The sequence below is a fragment of the Seriola lalandi genome, unplaced genomic scaffold (assembly GCF_002814215.2).
Source record: "Seriola lalandi dorsalis isolate HSWRI2012SDOR001 ecotype SW California unplaced genomic scaffold, Sedor1 jcf7180002054585, whole genome shotgun sequence".
Lineage (NCBI taxonomy): Eukaryota > Metazoa > Chordata > Actinopteri > Carangiformes > Carangidae > Seriola > Seriola lalandi.
This window is the reverse complement of record NW_019525138.1, coordinates 3,013,485-3,030,341: the sequence shown is the minus strand read 5'-3', so window position 1 is coordinate 3,030,341 and position 16,857 is coordinate 3,013,485. Positions and strand designations below refer to the sequence as shown.

Sequence of the window (16,857 nt, the reverse complement as noted above, 5' to 3'; positions counted from 1 at the left end):
ACCCCCCACAATGTATCCACAACAGTTTCACACCTCGCACGTCCTCTCTCTGCCCTGGATTACCAACTCCTGAATCTCTAACCTGTGAATTGTAAATCTGTTTACCACCACAGAGAGTTGTTTCTATCCAGCAGCAACACCACCAGCTCCATAAAAATTGATCTCATCTTTTAAACTCACATTTGAACACGGTCGTTTCCAGCTGCTGCTGAACCACCACGTTTTCTCTACAGTGTGCTTCTTCTTCTATTTCTCCGGCTGAAGTTCAGACCGCGGTTTCTCTCTCAGAGGTTCAGGCCTTGAGAGGTGTCAGAACAACTCTGGTAGTCGGCACAGATCCAGGAGGAGGCGGGAGACTTGAAGAGGCTTCTGAGGTGTCGGTGAAGACTGGTTTCCATGCCTACGTGGCAAGTGGTTAACAGGGTCGTAGTGAGTTTTTCAGGGGCTGTTCACCCCTCCTTAGGACTAAGGCAAGTAAATGCAGTGAAGCTGCAGAATGTCTGGGAAACGGCTTCATTTTCTAGTATATTGATCAAATTTATCTCTTTATAACAGGTTCAATTGTCAGATAGAGCCAGTGAAGGAGGGGTCAGCTGCTCTTCACAAATCCCATTTGATTGGATTCATTTATGTTATGCCCCCTGAGTCCAGGAGGAGTCATTAATATATTTAATTATTTTATAAAAAGAGAAAAAAGGTAGTTAGTTAACAGTGGCTTCTTAGAGCTTTTATTCTGAAAAGAGTTTCCTGGTGAGGATGGAAAGGTTGTTAAGTTGTGTCCAGACAGCTGTAAAGCTCAGCAAAGCAGAGAGGAGCAGTGACCATCTACCTTATTCAAGTGCATTGGCTTCAAGTCGTTTCCCTCTTTTCCCTCCTCACATGCGGTTTACTGCCTTTTGAAAAACATCAGAATGAACTCACCAGAACCTTTGAGACGGACCGGATATTGATCTGTTTATCATGAAGTTGAAATGTAGTCACCTCCCCGAGCATGAACATGCTTAAAGGACTGGTGTCCTTGTAAGTGTTTTCGCTCTTGTCGTGTTATTTCGCCAATATATCTCATTAGTGAGGACACTGCGTAGACTGACGGCCAGTAAACAGGCTGAAAAGCAGAAAACCTTTTCTAGTCTGTTTTTTTTTCTTTTCCTTCTCAGCATCAGATTCAGTTTTAGTCAGATTCTGAGTTTAATTACTTTGAATACAGTGAAGCAGCTGCAGCCTTTTAATCACTCATGCACATGAAATTTTAAAAATCTATGTGGGGAGTTGAACAGAAACCAGGTGTATTGTTTACATGATGAAGAAATCATGTTCCTGCAGGGTGAGGACGGTACATCGCTTAGTTAAGTGCATGGAAGCCAAATTATGCTTTTAATTTCAAGTGTCTTGTATTTGAATACTTTGTTGTTTACACTCACACAGAAATGACGAATAACGTTTAAAAATCTGAATAAATCATTTTAATTAAACCCTCGCCAACCAATAGATTAAATTGGGATTTAAATCTGATCTATATTCCTCTTCAGAGCAGGTGCTGTGGTTAACAATCACCAGCTGGTCGTACATTTCTCATAAAGGACAGCACTGAAATGAGTTCGACCCGTAGGACTTGTATTGTAACGGCAGTAGCTTCGTTTCCTTCCCCTTTCCTTCAAATCCTGCCGTGGTGTTGGGGCGGCAGCGGCGGCAGGGATCTAAAACGCTGACCTACATACCACTCAGGGTAAGTGCTATGTAGTTTTTTGTGATTTGTTTGAACCAGCTCGAGGAGTTCAACGCACCATCTTGACTCTTTCGAACATCATCCTACAATAACAAAACATGAGACCTCCCCGTTCTCTGCTCTCTCCTTGTCCTTCATGAACTCTTGTCTTGTGAAGAGCTGCTTTTAGTAGCTACAGCTCTCATGGGCTTTGGCTCCCACAGAGAGGATGAGGAGGCTTCTTTTTCTTTTTTTTTCACTCTGTGACAAAGCGAGCAGGAGAGGACGAGCGCTGGAAGTATCTTTACTTGTCTTGACAGGATCAACTTGACCTCCAGTCATTCTTGGAGTCTCAGTGGCCTGGATGGAGGGCAGCGTGTTGCTGTTAAAAGCAGCGCTCCCTGAAGTACTGTGACATCCTGCAGCTCAGGACTGTGGGGGAGTGTGTGTGTGTGTGTGTGTGTGTGTGTGTGTCTGAGTGTGCTCAAGTAGAATTGAAAAAAAAAGGCAAGTAGTTTGTGTGTGGTTGTTCGCAGGACTTTTTCGTGCTGGTGTTTGATGAGGGTCTTTTAGATTCAGTTGGTCCAGGAAGAGATCCAGATAACAACACTCTATGACGGGTTCTTCTTGTAACTCAAACTAAAGATGCTTGCTTCTATATCGCAAACCACAGATGTCTTCAGGTCTTTATCATGGACTGAACATGTTCCAACCTAAACAGCTATATGCAGGCTGCTTTCAATGCGACGGAGTATCTCCTCTGGACCCTCACTGCTCTTAAACTTGTGCTTTGCTTTGGGCTCATCATTTACATACTCATCTCTGAATTTCCCTTTCTCCCATCGCCACTTAAAACAAAACACTTGATTTTCCAAGCAGCGTTTCTCTCATTTGAGTCACAGTCGCTCGTTAGAGTTATATCACAGAGGAGTGTGAGGCCTTTTGAAGCTTTTCCTTTGTTATTTTTGAATCACTTACGGAGCTGGGTTGTAAGAGAAAATAACCATGTGCTTCTGTTTCCTGAGGGAATCACAATGAGTGCAACTGGTTTGGATTTTGTCCGTGTTGGACCATTCACCAGCTCCCAATCTCAGGAACTAGTGTGTCCATTATGAGACAGGAAGTGGATCAGAGTCTCTTTGAGTCAAACATGGCCACAATCATTCCCTGATCTTTACTCATGACCATAACTGAACCCAATGCAAGTCCTTACCCTCCAACCACAACTGTACATTCACCGTAGTCTGTTCAATCCTGATCATTTGAACCTGAACCATACAGTTTTTGGAATGCAAACAATCTTCACTGAAAACAACAACCCCAGAATATAATCTGGAGTATTGTGGGAAGTCCGGTATTGATGTTCCTGTCCGGCAGAAGTTCGGGGTTCTTCCCACCTCACCTCAGAGAACATAAGCCTGAACCTCTCTCAACCTCCTGAGGTTCCACCGCCGGTCGACGGCAAGTCTTGAGGCGGTGGCGGACAACTTCACAGTATCCCGTCCTGTCTCCAGTGTCTGTGTCCATGAGTGTGGACGTGGAGTAGTGGATCAGACAGTAAGAGTCCCCCCCCTCAGGCTCAGCTCCTCAGTATGTTTGCATTACTTCGGACACAGTGATCACAGAATAAAGAACGACTTTTCACTCCAAGCTGATAAATGATCATGTCAGTCCGTCGGCTTCAGTCGATCTCAGATGTTCTCTGTTCTTCGTTCCAGAGTTCAGATGTTCTCTGGGATTTATTTCAAATTAGATATCGTCTCTGCCCTTCAGTCCGCCTTCAACAGATGTTCCTTGCTCTTCAGCTCGTCGTCTGTTCTTCTCTCCAACATACGAAGACGTCCTCTGCTCTTCTCTTGAAAAAAAACTTTTTTCCTGTAAAGTTTAACGCTCTGCAGAGAGACAGAGTAAGAAACAGAGACATCTCTTTCCATTTTCCCATCAGATTCAAATTTGCCTCTTTGCTTTCTTCTTTGTGAAAAATGGAAGTGAACTGAAAAGAAAACTACAGAGAAACAATGAAGAACCAGAGGGATGGGAATTTCTCATATCAGTGAAACAGAAACTCGATGTTGTGCTTTTACAAGTATATTTTTTAGGCCATTTCTCGAGTTGTTCCCTCACAAGCATCACTCTCGTGGGTTTGATCCCCGTCTGTTCCATTAACATGGTGTTAAAAGCAGCCTGTCCCTGTTTGCTGCTGCTCCTACTGCCTGTTAATTCTTGTTGTCAGAACTATCAAGCCCACAGAGGGAGGGGGGGGGGGGGGGGCTGTAGAGCGTAATATAAACCAGCTAACTCCCTAATCCCCCTGTACTGGACCAGTGACATCCCCTGAGCCCGGCTGCTGGCTGCAGGAACCAAATAAAAACACATTGGAAAACACACAGGACGTCCTTAGCTCTGCATCTATGATCACTGGCAGTTATTTCACTTCCTGTTTCCTGCTGTGTGCTTTGTTTTTTAAAGTTTTTCTTAGGAAACATTTCTGCCCCTTCATGTGTTATATATGACTCCAAAAGATTTAGACCAGGGGTCAGCAACTCCGTTTGGCCTTGGGCCAATTTTTTCCTAAGATGGCGGCTAAGGTTAGTTAGAGAGGAGTTAGCTAAACATTTAGGCTGCATAGCTGGAGAAAAACGTCACTATCAAAAAGTCTAAAGGGGAAAGTTGTCACTGTTCACATGTGGCTCCAAGTTTGAATGATTTAATCAACTGTGATGTTTTTCATACCACACATTGTGTGTTGTCTGTTTCACAGGTGTGTCAGGTGAGCGACAGAATCTTTTCAACTTCAATCAGAACTTTTCACAATAAAAGTTCTGAATTAGCTTGAAATAAAGCATTGCTGCAAGATCACTAAAGCAAAATGGCTAAATGGGGAAGTGACTCTGTGGATAACTGTAGCTGCCATGACGGCGACCACACAGGCGCTGTCCAACTGACAGTGATTCTTGAATGTCTGTGTTGGCATTCATTCTCAACATGGATACAAATACAACAAGCAGTCTTCATGGGGGGTCGATTCTCTATTTCTCATTGTAAATAAATCCCATTAAAAGACCAAAACCAACTATGTATTATTGTCTGTGAATCTCAGCTCTGAGCCCATTGGCTCCGACAGAAAATGCAGATCTTTAAAAACGCCCGACTTTTAAAAAAGAAAAAAGCCCACTAATTGTAGTTTTATCAAACAATTGTTGGGGACTATTTTCAGTGGTGGATTAATCCACTGAAGGAACGTGTCACCCAGTGTAACAGCGAGGCTGACTGCTGTTTTAACAGTTCCTGGAAACAGTGGAGATCTGTGACTCAGAGGAATCACATACATCTGACCGTGGTGCACTCGGTTGTTGTTTTTGGGATCAGTTCATTGTTGGTTTGTGTCTTTTCACTGGATTTACCAACAATGAGACAAATCCAGACTTCCCCTCCTCCTTCATTTTGTCTTTTGCCTGGAATATAACCATGGCACTGTGTTGTCTACTGATGCACACATTTTATTTGTGTGTTTCCTCACTCCTGCATTTCTTGGAGCCAAACAGCTGCTTGCTCTTGCACATTTCCAGAATGGAAACTGAAACAAGTCCACATCCAAAAAATAGACGCTATGAACAACAATGTCTTTTCCTAGAAGAAGATCATCACTCAATATTTAACAGAGTAACCCTGATTCTGTCTTGCAGCTTTCATGTATCTCGGCCCGTGCGATCGATACCTCATCAGCACCTGGTGAGGTTGATGCGCTGCTGGTGGAATTTAACAAACGGCCGCCGAGGAGAGAAAACATACAGCCATGTCTCCAGTCTCTCAAACACCGCTGGCTCTTATGTTGTTGTTTATTTGCAACCTCTCGGCAGCATCTTGATCTGTGAAAAGATCATTAACTGCCCTGTGATTTCAGCAGCACACGCCGCAGTTTGTAAGCTCTGCTGTTTTTGCAGCTCAGGCTCGGTTTGTTTATTTGTCAGCAGTACATAATCTCCAGGTTTCCTCCATGACAGTTTGATTTGACTCCTCAGTAAAAATCATTTTTAGCAGAATGTTTTTAAACCCGGAGGAGTTGGTGTAATCAGTGTTAACGTAGCAGCTGTCAGGGACTCGGAGAAAAAAAAGCTCCTTTTTTTATTTTAAGCCTAACGATCCTCAGCTTATTTAATTAGACATCGATGTCAGGTGTCAAAGCTGCAAATAAACACGCGGCTTTTTGAAGGAGTGACGAGCGGTTGGAAAAGTTATTTGTTCTGGCAGGAGATGGGTCAGCGGACTCTGAAGGTCTCTGATGAGAACAAGCTTTTAATTGAAGGGTGTTAAATATAACTGCTGTCTCTTTGTGTCAGTCTCAAAGTCAGCAGAGTGTGTTGAAAGAGAGCGAGGGCAGAGATTTGGACAACAGAGGAGTGCATGCTCCTGGTGGAGAACTGACCGCGGACTGTGTTGATGCAATAATTTTGATCTTTCCTGTTTTTTTATTTATTTATTTATTTATTTATCTGTTTTAAAACTCGACTGCTTTCGACTGGAGCTCGGTTCACCCGTTCCCCTCAGGTGAACCGTCTCAGTGATCTGCCGACTGCACTGCGGTTGGGTCAATAACAGGAAGGTGTGTGTGTGTGTGTGTGTGGAAACTAAGTTGAAGTTCGGTGAACCGTAGATAAAGAGGGAACTGTGTGATGAGTGACACTCAAATAATGAGCCTTTCTTTTGGTTGCAATAGAGACAGTCGGTCAGACGTGTGACTTCACTGTCAAAACCGCAGAGCACACAGTCCAAGTCACGGTTATGGTCCGCACCGTAAAACCGCAGCCGAGCAGATTTGATTCCATCTTGTCTCTCTTCGCTTTCAGCTGTCAAATAAAGGCCATAAAGTAACCCCTTAAAAGCATATGTAAACAGTTCATATTACTGTCAGTCACAGGAGTCAGTCCAGTGAGAGAGAACTGATGAAGTGTAAACACTGTCAGCTGCTTTCTGATCTCGTCTCTTTAAATCAAATCTCGCTTTGATCATAAAGCTCGACTGTATCTCTGTGGCTTTGATGGAAAATAATGATGATTGAATCTGAACATATGAATATACATCTTTCATACTGTTTTTGTGTCACAGCTCATTGGAAGACTGAGTCGTAACGATCCCCTGCAGACATTTTGAAGACATTAAAAAGCTGACAACGGGGGCCACGTCCTTCGAAAAGGACGTGTTCTACAAAGGTGTAGCCGTCGTAGACCGCAACGTCCAAGACGGTCTGATCTATGAAATATTTCTTATTTATCCAGAAGCCGCAAGATTCTCTTTTTGAGAAGCGATTCCATTTCTGGGCCACATTTGAAGGAACCTTTGGAACGTGACAGCTTCGTTGTGACACAAGCGCTCTTCACATGGAGCCATCATTACAGTACATAGTCTTAGTTTCCCCTTCCTTCTGTGCCGGTTCGTCTTGTTCGTTTGTGACAGCGTTCCAGCAATTTCCCTTGTGAGTTTCTAGAGCCTGTAGTTTCCTGACCTGTTTTTTGCCTTGTGACCTTGCCTCTTGAAGCGAGTCTGAGTCTGCATTTGAGTCCAAGCCTGTGCCTCCAGCACTGAGACACAGCTACAGTAGAGAAATACTCTGTAATAATGGATTGATATGGATATCGGTCATATACTGTGTATATATTTTCCAAAAACAGTTCAGTTCCCTTGATAATTCTTATAATGTCATTGTCCCCACAGTCCAAAATCTCTATTATTCATTTCAAAAAGTTCGGCAGCTGGACACAAGATGTTTCTTAGATTCTTGATTTTGATTTATTTATTCGCAGTACATTGTATATTTTCTTTCTTAAGGGGAGAATGTGCAGGTGAGGTAAGAAACCCATCGAGGGCTTTTGTTAAACCTCACCTCAACGTGAAATAAAAATTGCATCATACAAAAGGAGAAAGAAGGAAAGAAAGACAGGAAGAAAGAAAGAAACAAACAACCAAAGAAAAAAAACAGCATAAACAACACAATATATACAGTGAAAGGATTACAGATATGTAAATGAATCTATCAACCAGAGACACAAAGAAAAAGAAAAACCAAAATACTATTAGTTTACCCTGATTCCATCTGAGAGCTTCATAATGCTCCTTTTAATGTTCTTTTAAAAACAGGTAGTGAGGCTCAGGTGTCTACCAGGTGTAAGTTGATGTTTTTTACACCTCTATGTTTAATTGAATTCCTGTTTGAGACCTGCAGGCTTCAGGTTTCCACACCACACCTGTATGAGTTTCATACAGGACCTGAGTGACGTCATGAAACCTGCAGCGGTGTCCAGGTGTTGAGCTTTCCCCCTGTGCTTGTCAGTCACAGAGATACTGAGGATGTCTCTATTCTCCCCAGAAAGATGCAGCGATCAAAAGGCCTGATGCTCTGTCATGTGCCAGAGGGAGACGAGAAAAGGCTAACAGTCTGAAGTTAAAGCAGGACGCTGTGTTTACAACACGTCCCTGCTCCTCGGGCCGGAGGTCCGCCTGATTCTCTCTGTGTCGTCCGCCTCTTCGCTCTCACTCGCACCGAGCTTCTCACACATTTGTGCGGCTGTCAGTCATCCGAGTCAGCCTTCATCATCATCACCATCATCCTCGTCCTCCCGAGCCGTCACCTTGGGGCTGACTACTGCAGCGTGACGGGTCGCGGTCGTGTTGCGACCTTGTCGGATGACACAGCCTGTTGCTGCTGAACTGTAGCTTCACCTCTCAGGGAGTGTGTTTCTGTGAACCTGCAGATGGAAACAGTCAGTCAAACACTATCTGCTCCAGAGCAAAATATCTTCACAGCTGACATGAAATTTGGTTCGATGATCTCCTGACATTGTCCGTAGCACCGCTGTCAAAATTTTCCCTGACAATCAGTTTGGTTCATGAGAAGGCGTCTCGAGAGCTGAAGACAGGATTCGCTGCAGATACTCCAGCGGCCGGTTTCACAAAGACACACTCTGACTGTGGCTTCCACATAACAAACAGCCAGACTTCAGATAGAGTCTGAATTTATCTGTTGCACAAAGCAGTTTAGTTTGTTGACCATCTTAAGATGGACTGTGGTGCAATGAATTCTGGGTAAATTACAACTTTTTTCAAAATAAAAAGAATGGCTGACTGTGGAACCACATCCAACCCCTCAGCGCTGTTAACCTCTGCAGAAAATGTTTGTCTACTGGAAGAATTCAACAGTGACAAGGACGTTTTACTTTACTATTCAGCGATGAAACAATGAAAAGAAAAATCTGATTTGGAAAAAAAATGGCTGCGGCCTCTAAAAACTCTTTCCCTTTTCATTGCTCTCAAACCACAAATTATGAGCCATGTTTTTCTGTTTTTTGTTGTTGGGTGCTACTGGTCAGCACAGTTGTCATTGATTGTTACCATGGTAACATTGGTCTCAGTCCTGAGTGAGTCTGGGGAAAGGTGTCTAATGTGTTTGCCTTATAACGAGTCAGTGTTTATTTTAGTGAAACAGTCTGACTAACATTAGACTGATCTATGGAGCAACACTACAGAGCAGTCTGAGATATGTTTGGCCCCTGGTCTCCACAGGATCAGTCTACCCACGACCCTCTGACCTTTCCTCTTGCCACACTGATTTCCACCTCAGAGGTTGAATTTTAGATTGAAGACACTCCACAAGCTTTCCTCTGTGCCAAACTGTGTGCAGTTTGTCAAATAGATTTAATATCACTCACTGTCCGAGACTCTCCTCCCATTGAGTGTCTCCTGATTGAACAAATCATTAGTTTGTCACAGAACTGTTGTAGTTCAAGGGATTCAGGTTCAACTTGCCTCAGTCCAAGCTTTTCATTCATTATTTTACAAAGTTTTTCTGTTCATATTTCGTGACTTAAATTTGTTGCTTCAGTTAACAAAACATTATTTTTCTGCTCTGTTGGACAACATCATGTGACTGACTGAAATACTGAAATCCTATAAAGGCCACTTTTCTCTCCTGACTTCACAAAATCAAACTTCAATCAAACCTAAAAAAATAAAAAGTAATAATAAAAATAATAATATAAAAAATAATAGTGGGTGGGTGTAGGTGTTGTTTTTTATAATATTATTAATATTGGTTGCCCTCAGCTTATTCTTCATTGTAGAGACTTCAGTGATTTGTTTTTGTTGTTTGTTTGCACCAGTTTCTGTTCATTTTCACCGTCATGCTTTGTGTGTGGTCTCTTTAAGTAGGCGTGGCTCACATGCCAAGCCTCCTTGTCACATGACCACATTTCAGTGTTATAAATGACACACCTGTATCTTATTGGACTTGATGAAGTCCTGACCTGATGATTACTTCCTGAGTTGAAACACGCCCGTCTGTCTGATGTATCCATGACTACAGTGTTTGTACCGGTGTGGGGTGTTGACCTGCAGTCGTTAGAGTGTCTGTGCCCACAGCTGCAGAAAATCAACCAGAATGAATTGCAGCTGCGAGACAGAGAGGGAGTGAAGACCCAGAACCTGAATCAGAATAACATTAGTTACATAAGATGAAGAGATGGGAGGATGAACTATTAGAGGTCCGTCTACTTTCTCAAGTGTGTGTGTGTGTGTGTGTGTGTGTGTGTGTGTGTGTGTGTGCGTGCGTGCGTGCGTGCGTGTGTGTGTGTGAGTGAGATAGTACCCACAGTCCATCTGGGACCAGTAAAGGTTATGGTGACAGGTGTAATATCTCCAAGTAGGAGATGTAATGTGAAGTGTGTTATGAGAGCAGGGCTGTGGCCTTTCGTATAGGTTAAGCTGATCACTGACAACATCATCTACACACACACACACACACACACACACACACTGAGCAGACAGATGTTAAAATGTCATCTTTAGCTTTGCCTGATTAAATGAGCTGCCTTTATTCCTCGTCCAGTGGAGGGACAGTGAAGCTGTTTGTTTCCCCTCAAGGTTTTTTACTGTGAGTCGTCCACTGCGTTGTGTTGAGCTACAGGAGTGTGTCGGTGTGTGGTGATGTGGAAGCCAAAATGAGGACCTGTTAGAAAACATCTGGCAGGCTGAGCCCTGAGGACAGAGAGCAGAGATGTGACACCTGTGTGCTGAGGAGACACTAAAGCTAACTGTACTGTAATGAATATTGTAAACTGGATTTCATTGATACCGCACATAAACTTACACACAAAGGCTTGGTGCAGCCACAACACGTAAGTGAATACGTTTATTTTTCAGATACGAAATCACACAGAGCTTTACATCAATAAGTTTAAAAGTTCCAAACACGGGTGACAAAAAATGGACCATTAAACTCCAATAAAATAAAATGGAGCCAGTATTCAGACACACTAACCAAAAAGCCTGTCTGTCTAAATAAAAACATTTTCAGCTGCTTCATAAACATTTCACAGGACTCCACTAATGGAAATGACGAGGGGGAGTGTTCCATAAACTGTGAGCCACGGTTTGAGAAACACACTCCCCTCTGGTTTTATAACGGGTTGTAGGGACAGCCAGTAACTTCTAACCAGCAGACCTGAGCCTGATTGGCTGTATAAGGAGGACGGGGTCAGCAGTGTAATATACCGAGGTGTTTGACCAATCAAGCACCAATTGCAGGCACACATTCATGACAGACTGGTGCACTTTGAAGATTTTGTGTAATTACTCTTGATGTTTTGTAACATTCTGCTGCAAATATTACAGCTGCAATGTTGGGTCTATTTCCAGCCTTTTAAATGTGTAATAACTTCTCATGTAACCATCACAGAGCCACGATGAATGTCTTTAAATAAAGACCACACTGGTACCATTAAACTATATGATCATAAATTACTGAATTTATTCATCTCCATGAAAACAGAGGACATTGAATACACCTAAAAAAAAATTAAATAAAGACACACTATTTTTTTGTTGTTGTTTTACAGTGACATTGATAAAATATGAAAATATGAAACATTTCCCAGTTCCTACATTATTGAACCAAATTCCAGGTTGACATGTAAAAGTACTGAGGTGTTAGTTAGTAAGCAGTGTAGCTGTGTGTCCTTTTATTTATGCCAAACAACAGTGTGAAGCAGTTTTGTTGATTTCTAATGGACAACTTTGTTTGTTTACAACTGTTTACATCACTTCAAGTAATTAAAGGAACAGTTTCCAACATTTTGGAAAATAGGCTTATTTGCTGTGATGCTGAGACTTAGATGAGAACAGTGATACCACTCTCATATCTGTATGCAACTGGAGGTGTAGTCAGGACTTGGTTAGCTTAGCTTAGCTTAGCATAAAGACCTGAAATAGGGGTAAACACATTCTGTCCACGTAATTAACACAGTCTCCTATTTGTTTAATTTGTAGACAAACAGCAATGTAAAAAACTGACAGTAGGAGTATGTTTTTGCTTTTAGCCTTTATGCTAAGCTAATCTATCCATCCTTCATAAACAGACATTAGATTTATTGATTAGTTATTGCATCTATCTTTACCAGAAAGAATGTGAATAATATTCCTTTTAAGTAGAAGAAAGATTTTAGTTTGTCGTCTGCTCCCCCTGGATATTAATTAACATGAAAACTCTCCACTAAAGTTTCCTGCTCGGTGCAGGGTGACCTGCAGAACTCATCCTCTTCTAAGCTGCGCTCCGCTCTGTGCTATCAGCTGCGTGCTTGGCTATCGTCTGCAGGACGCTGCATGTTATTAGGATTATCACAGGGTGGCAGAGGACCAGACGAGCTGCGGGCGCTTTGATAAGTACAAACTACTCGCTCGGCTCCCTCTGAAAAGCTCTTGTTGTTCGACATTTTGGCAGGATAGCCCATCATGGAGAGAGCAGGGGCTTTAGTTGTATTTTTTTTTTGGAGAGGTGAACTTTTCAAACCAGCGCACGGGGATCAGACACAGATGGAGCGGCGGCGGTTCGGTACGACAGCTGCTGCTCCTCTGTGACTGAGGCTGCGCGAGACCACCTCAGCGCTGAAGCAGGATGACATGCTACATGCTATTTGTGATTAAATTAACTTTAAAGATATTAACCCTGTCTCTCCCTCTCTCTTCCCCTCTCTCTCTCCCTCTGTCTCTGTGTCTGCAGGCGGTGGAAACTAATCTGGCCTCCAAAGACAGTCACTGGGTGTTTGTGAATGAGGTAAGACATGACACACCAGACACTCACAGTGTGACACTAAACTGTGTCAGACGTACAGTCGACTGTCTTTTCCACCGTATGACAACATTATGTCACCGGCTATATTTACCCCTGTGGCGGATGTAGCACCTCCTTACATTAATATCTGATGTAGCCCCACAGCCCTGTCAGCGGAGCTCATCTACCCCGTCAGCAACACCACACATCATGTTCCAGACATGTTCTACATGGTATTTAACACTGTTCATTGTATTTAAAAAGAGTGTCAGTGTTATGATAAGTTTGGCTATGTTTGCATTCATACTACTTACACTAGGAGTGGCAGAAAAAACATTAATCACTCCATTTACACCTGAAGTTAAAATGTGCCTTTCATCCAGATATGATTTTAACCTGATTACATTTACACCTGCTGTTAATATGTGTCTTCAGTGTCCATGTTGAGATCTGAAAAAAAAAAGTTGCAGTTTTTTCCTCCGCCAACCAGCCAAGTTGCAGGAAACATGGTCACAGTCTCTCCTTCCTGAGTTACAGTGTTGAATAACAGCCAGAAGTGTTTTTACAGAACATTATGATGTCACAGTGAAGTTGACCTTTGACCATTTTGGATATCAAATGTCATCACTCCATTTTGTCCTCATGCATATTTGAGTTCAATTGTGTCGTAATTAGTGTATGAATTTGTGAGTAATGACCTAAAAACCTTTTTGTTTTGTGAGGTCACAGTGACCTCGACCTCTGACCTTTGACCACCAAATTCTAATCAGTTTATCCTTTAATTCAAATTAATATTTGTGCAGAATTTGAAGAGGTTATCTGAAGGTGTTACAGAGAAATCGCGTTCATGGAGAGACCTGAAAACAAAATGGAATAAAAGATAGAAGAAGAAGAAGAAGGAAAGAAGAAGTGGGCATCCATCTGTGAAGCTGTGTTATTGTGTTTGCTAATTTATGCAGCTGGCTAATGGCTGCTAGCTGCTATCTCTCATGTTACGGATTACATTACGTATTTCCTCCCACATAGTTGTTGTGTGTGGATTGACAACACAGTTACATTTACACTTGATCAGCTGATCGGACCACAATCTGTCTTCAATGTATCTGGGTGGCATTTCATTTTAATGCCAGGTGTGAACCAGGTCTATTGAGAACTTTTAGCGCTCTATTTCAAACACTTTATTAGTAACTTCGCTTGTTAAGAAACTTACAAACAGGTTTATTTGATGTGTTCTGAGACTTGTAATCTGCCGGATCAGATTTTGGCAGCAGAGCGAATCAAAATAAATGTTAGTCCCTGTGATTTTTTTCTCAGAATTAGCAGCTGGGCTGTGTGATCGTCATCACAGTCAGACACACGTGAAGAAGTTTGGCTCTCCAAGCATCTCTCAACTTTTTCTTTTCGGCACCACCGAGACTGGGACTCTCATTTTCACACCTTCAGGCTTTTACTTGGTGCCAACAGAGTTCAGACGTCCTCACTCTTCAAATCAAACAAACTGCAGACTGATGGTCTGGACCTGATTTAAACGTCTCTCTTAAACCCGACATGAACTCTCTGAAGCAACATTTAGCTCACATGACACCAAGAAGCACTGAACCCGAGGTTTTAGCTCCTCTTGAAAGATTTTCAAACTAAATTCGAGTCAAAGTGAAATGAGTGAAGGTGAAAAGGAGAAGCTGCACCACAGCTGGAGTTAAATCCCAAAACACTGACACCTCCACAGCTCTGACTTTTCCTCATGATTGTGAGTTCTGTTTTCGTGTTTTGAATTATCTTTTTTAATTCTTCTCTCTGCGCTCTGTATCAATACTCAGGCATCTTCCCAGCCAATTAACTGAGCTGACAAGAGTGTTAACAGCATAATTCAGGGGGAGACGTGGGGGAAGTGTCGTCTGCTGAAGGCTGAATTGAAAAACCTCAGAGCTTCCTTTCAGTGCCAGATTTTCTTTTTTTCTTTTTTTTTTTTCCTTCTGTCTACCTCCCAGCTTGGTACCAACCTCCTAATCCACTTAAAATTCTCTGCTTTGTTTCAAAGTCATCGTTTAACTAATTATACTCTGCGTTTTTAATTAACCAAAAGAGTGAAATGCTGTTCAGAGTCCTCAGAGTCGCTCATTCACCACTGCCTCTTTGGGTTTTTTGGCACATTAAATAGTGTTTATGATCAAATGCATTTCTTTTGATAAATGTGTGTTTGTCCCAGGTTCCATTTCAGATGTGGGCGCAGTGTAATGTCTCATACCCGCTGAAGGCGTCTCTTTTATCAGCAGGGTGTTTAAATCATTCAGAATTATTCAGCTCCGTCAGTCCTTCCTTTCCTTCCCCTCCCTCCTACTCTCACACCTTCTCCTCTTCCTTCCTTGCCTCCAACTCGGTGTTGATTTCTCCAGTTTCTTCCACAACAAAAGGACCTGACGAGAACTGTGTCAATCACCTTCAGGCTTTTATTTTGGTGCCAAGAGAGTTTAAATGTCCTCGCTCGCAGTTCACCAGGCTGCATATACTGTCGAACCGTTCAGATTAAAACTTTCTGAGGCAGAACTCAAGGAAAGTTTTCTCACCACGCACGTCAGGTTATGATTTTAATACAACGTGTTATTGTTTCATCAACAAATAAAAGATAATTGATCATTCTGATTATAAGAGGTTTGTGGAGTAAGTTCTTCCACAGTCTCACTGAAATTTAGACAAGAACCAGCAACAAAACATGGATGCAGGATGCCGACCTTTACCGACCCCCCTGTTTAGCATTTTATATAAACATTTACTAAATGGTTGAACAGACTATAAAACACATATATACACTATAGTAAGTACATATAAGGACACTTCTACATGTTTATTAATGTAAATTATTTGCTCTAACATCTCCTAGGAAAACATTTTTTATATTATGACAACAGTTTTTTTTAATTATATGTTTATACAGCAGCCTCCAGTTTCCCACAAGTGGAGTTAAAGTTGTTAAGAAATCTATGAATAAAAATGACAGTATATCTGCTCAGAACTGCATAATAAACTGTTATTAAATGTTTAAGGGACATATGTTTATGTTCCGTCCAATAAGGACGTTTAAAGTAAAGTGTGACTTATTTATATGGATGTGTAACATTATAAAGGCCTGTTAAATTCAGCTATCTAATATTTACACGTGCAGCATGTCAACCATCTGCTGTAAACCGTCCAAATCTGCCCCCTTTCATCTGCACTGTAGGATTACTACCGCATTAATGTTCTCTGTAATGACCAGATGAGCTGAAACAATTAGTCAATTAATTAATAAGTTGATCGACAGAAATTTAATCACTAGCTACTTTGCTAATTGATGAATCATTTCAGTCATTTGTAAAGCAAAACTATCAATCATGTCAGAGGTTCCAGGTTCTCAAACATGATGGTTCAGTGCTTTATTTTTATCATGAGTATGGTCACAAATTCATCAAAAAGTGGGAGTGAATTGTATCTTGTACGTACTCAATAGCATTTTGAGAGCTCAGTGTAATAAAACATGGGGTCTTTATATAGACTTTTTTTCTCTCTTGTGACCACTCAGGGCCTCCGTACTTTTATCAAAACAGATTCATTTGAAAGGCTTTTGGTTTTGAGCTGCTGCTCACATAAAACAAGATATTTCAATATTTCACCTTGAGCTCTGGAAAATTATTTTTCTGTATTTCTTAATACTAGAAAATAGGCTGTTTAAGAACGCTCATAATTAAACAGCACAACCTGTAACCATGGTGAACAGTAATCAGCAAAGATAGCAACAGCTGGAGGTTGAGAAAAACTTAGAGGGAATGAAAATTATAAATGTGATTGAAGTTTCACAAAGATATCTTTTTCTTTTCGACAAAAACTTAACAAATCAGAAAAAAGTGAGTAAAACTAATAGAGTCAGCCCAGAACTAAGCTCCCTCCTCCTCTTCCTCACATCCCTCCAAACAAGCATCATGTGAAATCCTGTGTTACGACGACGTCTTGTCAATCTCCAAACCTATTCACATCCTACCTATCCTCCCTTCTGCCATCCTTACCCCCCCCCCCTCCCCCC

At 41.8% G+C, this 16,857-nt stretch overlaps 1 protein-coding gene across 1 annotated transcript in view; it reads left to right on the top strand.

Moving 5' to 3' along the window:
- The window catches only part of grid1b (glutamate receptor, ionotropic, delta 1b), a 177,100-nt gene that overhangs the window by 71,976 nt on the left and 88,267 nt on the right, over nucleotides 1–16,857 (top strand). Inside the window, exon 3 of the mRNA XM_023418838.2 lies at nucleotides 12,753–12,806. Within this exon, the coding sequence (XP_023274606.1) occupies nucleotides 12,753–12,806 (54 nt within the window). The remainder of the gene's footprint in view (nucleotides 1–12,752; nucleotides 12,807–16,857) is intronic.